A 7,404-nucleotide genomic window follows, 5' to 3' on the forward strand; every position below is an offset into this window, starting at 1 on the left:
ACCCTGGCTGGACGGGCCCCTGTGAGTTTTTGGCTGGGACCCCACAGTCTCTGTGAAACACCTCTGCAGTAGATGTTTAAGGCTGTGCTTACTGTAACTGTGCTTTTTCTTGGTGTAAAAGATCTCAACACTTGGCTGCATTAGGACCCAGTGAGCAGTGTGATTGTGTTGTAGTCTGCAGAGCTCAGCAGGGTGAACTGTGTGCATGAACAATGAGTCTGTTCTCTGATATGTTGCCTCTGTGCTGGAATCCTCGGCCTCTGTAAATATTTATCATAGTGATCCCAGCACTGCTGAGCAATGAGAGGCTGTTTGGTGGTGGTGGTGGGTGGTGTTGGGTGGTGTTGGGGGGGTGTCAGCGACCAGCTGTGGTCAGTTGTGCTGGAACAGGGATTCCAGCAGCCGTTGTCCCGATTAGCCCGTCTGTTTGTTTACATGTGGACGGAGCGCAGCGCTGCGAGGGGGAGGGGCGGCTACTGGAATGCCTTACATCCGTGTTTTATGACCTTCTGACCCCTGCAGGGAAGTTTGATTCAGTTACACTCCACACGCACAAACGTACACAACACGTGTGTGTGTCAGCTCCTATTCTAACCAGCTTCATGATACACAGGAAACACCTTTATACTGATAAAGTTGCAGAAAAGATCTCATGTTTCTGTCATAAATAAGGTTAATTAAGGTAAATAAGGCAAATCCTAATCCTGCAGACTCTGCATATGTTTGTGTTATTAATTGGTTGTTTATGATTAATCAATGGATGTATTTATGGACAAAGTCTTCCTGCAAATGTTGCTGTTTGATGAACTCACCTGTCCCGACCTCCAGTCCACCCCACGCCTTTCCTCATCACTCTTCATCAGACTTTACAGATGTGTCATGTGCTGAGCGGGGGAACCAGCAGACACACATAATGTCCACATACTTTTGTCCATAAATCAGCAGCTCAAGCTCGACTAACTCCACCTCAGGATCACTTTAATTCACGCAGGATCTTTTTTTTTTTTTGAGCCACTTCTGGCTGTAAATCCTTTTTTCCTGTGTTCAGTGTGTCAGCAGGCGTCTGCGTCCTCTCAGTTTAATCTCCGCTCTCCTCTCCCATTAAGATGAATAGGAAAAAAAATGGCCGTTCAAATGGGATTTAAAGCGTCTGCACTTCAGGTTTGGAATGCAGCTCCTGCCCCAGCTCGCTTTTCCTTCCAGAGATATGATGGTCAAGGAGGCTGTGATGGCTTTTGCAGACTCAGGGTGTCTGGTTAAGTTCACCCCTGGTGGTGGTGGTGGTGGAGGGGGGGGTCTTAAGATGTATACCAGCTTTACTGACTTTTACAGTGGCTGTGGTTAAAGTAAACAAGCCGTTCACATCGTCTCTCTCTCTTTCTCCTTTCATCCCCTGCAGGTAGTGTATTTCGGAGATAGCATGAGGTCAGACATGTTTCCCGCCAGCAGCTTTGGGAAGTGGGAGACGGTGATGATAGTGGAGGAAATGGAGGGGGAGGGCGTCCCGAAGAGCGAAGCGGCCATGTCCAACGAGGCGCAGGTAGAGCCACTGGAGAAAAAAGGAAAGTTCGAGGTAAGTCGAGTGAAGCAGCTGCTCCTGTTTAGTGCTGCCCCCCCCCTCTGGCCTGCTGCCACCACACACCCTTTGTGTTTAGCAGATGAAGCTACTTTCAGCCTCCACAGTGGCGTGTATAATATCACACTAAATAAGGATATTACGCAGCAGGATGTTGTGATCCTGACAGCGACTAAGTGAGGGGTCAGCGCGTCTGCACACAGACTTCCTCTTTCTGTGCTACTGCAGAGTGTAAGAGGAGAAACCGTCACATACAGTATGTCACAACAGAATCCTCCTTGTTCCAACATACAGTAATAAATCACAGCTAACATCACTCACTGCACCGAGGACACAGCAAAGTTTCCTGGCACCATGTTTTATTTTAATTAACTTGTGTTTTTTAGCAGATTGGACATCAGAGGTACTCAGATTCCATCATGCTAACAGTATGAAATGCTACATACAAGGCCAATCAAAACATTGCTGCTCGATGACATGTTATCATTTATATTCGCAAATATTTTGTGCTAAAATGAATGATGATTTACATAGCTAGCAGCTCTGTTTAGCATCTCAGAATCAGTTAGCTAACAAAGTTTGTCACCAAAGTCCATTTTTTACTGATTGATTTGTTTGAAAAATCACAGTTTCGATGTCAAGTTAAATGTTAGATTTGAAAAATAAGTCCAATATTTAGATTTAGATTGGCATTGATGGCTCCACTCAGCACTTACCCGCTAGTTGGCTAAAGGGGCGGGGCATTGGAAATGAAAAACGTTCACAATTTTTGTTGCTGTACCAGGCTGTAAACGTGTTTATGTCTGTGCTAAAGTTGGATATTTTAACATTAGACTCTATGGGGTTTCACTCACTTTTGGAGGCAGCCCTCAAGTGGACACTGCAGGAACTGCAGCTCTCGGTACATCTGTGTTAACTCAGCCTCAGTTTGCTGCTTCATTAAAATGAAGATTATAATCCAGATTAGAACTTAGGTTTGCTATGATATGTTACAACGTATAAAACTCAAACAGGATCTTTATATATGTGAAGCTGGTTTTAAAGATTTTTGTTTAAAGTGATACCAGTGGTTCATCTGACATCACAACTGTTCTCAGTTAATTTTCTGCCAATCAAATCGGTCAATTAGTTGGATTTATTAGCAGCTCAGTGCTGGTTGCTTTTCTCTTTCTTTGCCCTCAGGGTCCTCCTCCGGAGGTGAGTCCAACCCATCTTCTCTAAACAAAGTTCAGGCTTACAGGATGGAAAGGTCCTTTAAAACCCTATGAGCGGTTTGCAAGTTGAAGCAAGTGTGTTCAGTCTGTCACTGAGCTGTGTGTCAGGAATAGTTTCCACTCCTGTCACGGCAGCATACAACATGACACATGGAGCTTCAGCGATGATGAGGATCTCTGCTTTCTGTTTTCTCACGAGCTTAGTCTGATATCTGTGGAGAGCGTGTTGCATGTTCAGAAATATTTCTTTGACACCGAAGTAGATTTGAATCTTTTCTGTTGTGCAACATTTCCTGCAGATGCTGTGCAGTGCGCCTGTTTATCATGTGGGGTTGGTGTGTGTCAGCTCCCATTTGAACACCACATCCTGTTGTCATTCCTGCTTATCTACAATGATAATGATGCTGTGTGATTAACACAGAGGGGATTTCTTGGAATTAATGATTGACGGCGGTTCTAAAAAAACGCTCTTCAGTCAGACCCACACTTGCCTGAAAATGACTCTTAACACACAAAGTTTGTGTGTCTGCACAGGAGCAGGGCATGAAGTCGCCCTCTGATGTGTCCCAGCAGTGGGGCTCCTACTTCGTGGACGTACATAAAAGTGGAGGAGGCGACGAGGAGATCCAGAAACTGACCTGGTGCTGCCACTGCATTCACAAATACAGCACCATGGCCATCCCCAGTGTGGAGCACATAGCAGGTAGGTGGGCGGCGGCAACACGGAGGACTTTCAAAATAAGAGTGGATGACACACAAATCAGGTTCTTGGAGCCCCAAAATGACACATGCTCTAAATGATATATTGACGATGTAATTACAGATTTAGCATACATGCTGAACTATCTCCACTTCTACAGGAAAATAAATCAAGAACTACTGATGTTTTCTCACAACCAGCTCAGGTCCCGGTAAAATAAACGGATTCAGCGAGTTATTGGCTGATCTGCAACAAAACTAGTTCCCAGAGGCTGTAAAATGCAAATAATTTAATATTCATAGCAGGTGGAAAACAAACAAAACAATGCTGCTTTTAAACAATATATAACAGAAAGGTTTGAGTTCTCCCGCTGTCTAGCCGTGATTGTTCTGTTTCTATAAAGGTCCAGGACTTTTCATGACGATGAACAATGAACCCACACTGACTGTAAATGTGAACACTACACTACCAGTGCGCCCATATGATGCACAGAACAAGCATGGGAATCAAACTTATCGTGTTAAAGGAGGGAAAAAACAGGATGTCGAACATTCAGTGGGTAAAGAAATCCCACATCACACACGTCCATCACTGGCTCAGACATTCACACAGAATCAGACACAGATGTGGAGCCGAAGTCAGAATTAACTCCAACCGGCGACCTCAGTGATTCAGCACTGGTCTCCCACATAATGATGAGTTTGGGCCTGTCTTCACACAGCAAACTGCCCCCCCCCCAAAAGAAAAACCCTGTCGGTGTGTTTTCACTGCTGTTCTGATCAGACTTTCTGTCCCTCATCAAAACTCCAGGTGTGTACGGTGGTTGTCAGGACACCTGTGTTTGTCATGTGCTCACAGGAGTGCCGTTACTGATGTTATCCTGACATCTGTGTGTGTGTGTGAGTTCCTTTTGTACGATGTTGGCACAGACTGTATTATGACTGGAGACAAACCACAGCACTGTGTGACTCCTGTCAGGCCTGGGTCTCCACAGAAGACATACCGACCTGCTGCTGTGTCTATTTGATCTGTGATGTTATGATGCTATACTATACTCCCTGCCTGGTGTACGAGTGCTATACTATACAGTAGGGCTGCAACAAATGAGTATTTTTGATACTCGGATACTCGCCGATTATTTTGCGTCTGGCCTCTTGCACCCAAAACTCTGATCATCCCGCTACGCCACAAGAGAATCATTCCCGATGACATCACTAAGCGAGTCATCGAGTACTAAATTAGTTGTCGATGCAACTCGAATATTACTCGAGTACTCGAGTAATCCTTGCAGCCCTACTATACAGTGGTAGTTTTGATATGATACCCCCCCCCCTTTTTTTTTTACAGGGCTTCTGTTTTAAAACTTTCCCCTTTTCTTGCAGGTCTGTCATTTATACCATAGTTTCCTCTTTATGAGTTAAAGATCAAACATCCCACACAGCTGATGTGTGTTTCTGTTTGCTTCGCCTCTTTGTAGATCTCCCTCTGGATTACAAGTTCCCCAGGTTTTCCCCTGACAAGCCCTGCACCACCGGCTACTACCCCCGGCCCCCGGATTCTTTGCTGAAGAGGTGTGAGAGTCTGTCATAAAAAAAGAAAGAAGAAGAAGAAGAAGAAAAACAAAAACGTCCTCCCTTACCTCTCTGCCTCAGGAGAGGAATGTGCCTCCATTTTGGCCTGTAGTTTCCCACTTGTCCCCCCCCCCCCACCACCCCACCTTTACCACCACCACCACCACCACCACCATCATCTGTGGAGAACAGAACGCATACACTCCCTCAGAGAAACCATGTGAATGTAAGCCTCAGTATCTCTCTGTAATAACGCCTACATTTCAACGTTGTTTCGTGGTTTAGTGTAACGTACACGTGGAAATAAGTGTGTGTGTGTGTGTGTGTGTGTGTCCGCATACAGTAATTATATAGTGTTCCTATTGTTTTATGTGTGTGAGCCCCCCACCCCCATTATTATTTTCTGTAGAATTGTTAGAAAAATAAAGTGAACATTTCTCTTTCTCCCTGAAGTGATACCTCAAGACTGTCATCTGCTGGAAGCTAGGCTGGGATGTACTCTAAGATCTCTTAGCGTCGTTGTGTTGACATACTGTTACTGTGAAACCCTCCTTTCTTTAATATATGTATATATATATAGTTTATTGTACAATTTTAGTAACGTAAAGGATCATTCTGGGATTTTCAAACATGGACGCTGTTTCCAAGGTTGGAAAAAGTATCATTATGACAGTGTAGAGATGACATGCTCGCTCTTGAATGGTCGCTTTTATGCACACGTGCACAAGGATAGATCGCGATGTGTGCGCGCCAAGAACGGACTCACAACCTGATCACGTACAAAGTTAAGGTTTCACTCCAAAATAGCTTGTGTGGACAGTTTTTAAAGGAAGAAATGTGTCAGAATGCTTTTTTTTGTAGCCACATTTGCACTGATTCCAATTAGACAAACTAGCTGTGCTAATAATATCGTACTGAACGCATCATAAAATGCACAAACGCAGCAGCGTGCCCCAACCCTGTACCACGACATGCTCCGTCATGTTTACAGTTTTTGTTTTCTGTAGCCTTTTCCTTCAGGATTTTATATAAAGATATTCATGCTCTTTGCTCTTTGTGCAGCTTTAAGGAGATAATCTGGGATTAAATCTCATGCTTATGTGTCCATATTGCCTCTCGGCCACCCCTCTGCAGCCACCTTTGGGCTCCTGCTCTGTATAATATTCTTCGTTTTCAGACAATAGAGCCCAGGTGTTGTTTAAATGCCAGAATGTTCCTATGACGTGAGGTCTGTTGTTAACCCCTGTGTCAGTTTTGTAGAATGTGTTAATCTTCAGGTCATTGTTGCTAAAGAACTTGCACAATACTGTCCTTTGTGTTGGCTGTTTATAAAAAAAAAACGTACACAACTTTGGGAGACAACAATAATAATAATAATAACAATAATAATGGATGAAGACTATGCTCGATGTTCTTTGTATTATTTTTGGTGCAACAGTGACATGTGAGTGCTAAAAAAAAACAGTGGACTACTTGTGCTTCATTCATATGCAGATTGACGCTTTAACCGACTTCTGAATGGGTTCATTTTGTTATTTTTGTTCGTGTGCATAGACAAGTTGTGCCATAATATTTAAGGAACACTGAGGTTGAGACGAATCTGTGAACAGTGGCATCAGGTGATTAGCGTAGCTTAGCATAAAGGCTAAAAATAAAGAGGCCATATTAGGACTTTGGTGCTGGTATCCAGACATCTTTGGATTCAGATGATGTGAAAATGTGGGTGTTGATGTTAAATCTGACTCCGGTCTGGCAGAAAAACTTAGATCTGTTCCAATACATGAAGCTAATCTGCCATTTACAATGGAACATTAACACTTTAATCACAAGCACCCTGTGGTTTAGTCATATACATCAGTTTTTATGACTGAATATTTGTTTTCTGTGGTGACTTCAGGTCCCAAATTATCCATTTCCCCAAGATTTTTCAAAGATATATTCACATTCTTTAATCCTTGTACTATGCGAATTATCTTCACAGAGATTATCTGGGATTAGATCCGCCCCTGTGGCTCTGAATTAGTAATCTGAAAATTAAAAGAATGTTAAAGCGTTCCTTTGAGATGACCAGCAGAGAGAGGGAGAGAGAATCAGAGGCATGTTCAGTGGGATCGGTCATTATTATTATTATTACATGTGCTGTGTGTGTGTGTGTGTTTTATGCATACAGCTGTGGTGATTGTACTCTTCTTTTCTCATCTGACCTTGAACATTTGACGCGCACACTTGCCTTATGTTGGATTCATTTGTGGTCTTAAGTTCTTGAAAACACAGGGAACGTTCAATTCTGTGTTCAAGTGTTGAAGTATTGTCGATGAAATAAAATGTTCTACGATTTTCTTA

At 43.4% G+C, this 7,404-nt stretch overlaps 1 protein-coding gene across 1 annotated transcript in view; it reads left to right on the forward strand.

Annotated features, from left to right (window-relative positions):
• nt5dc1 (5'-nucleotidase domain containing 1) overlaps window positions 1-7,404 on the forward strand; it is a 46,660-nt gene extending 39,256 nt beyond the window's left edge. The window contains exons 10-12 of the mRNA XM_028397279.1: window positions 1,400-1,573; window positions 3,325-3,493; window positions 4,968-7,404. Coding sequence (XP_028253080.1) covers window positions 1,400-1,573; window positions 3,325-3,493; window positions 4,968-5,080 — 456 coding nt within the window. The 3' untranslated portion in view covers window positions 5,081-7,404. The remainder of the gene's footprint in view (window positions 1-1,399; window positions 1,574-3,324; window positions 3,494-4,967) is intronic.

This window comes from Parambassis ranga, chromosome 24, assembly GCF_900634625.1.
Source record: "Parambassis ranga chromosome 24, fParRan2.1, whole genome shotgun sequence".
NCBI classification, from domain to species: Eukaryota; Metazoa; Chordata; class Actinopteri; family Ambassidae; genus Parambassis; species Parambassis ranga.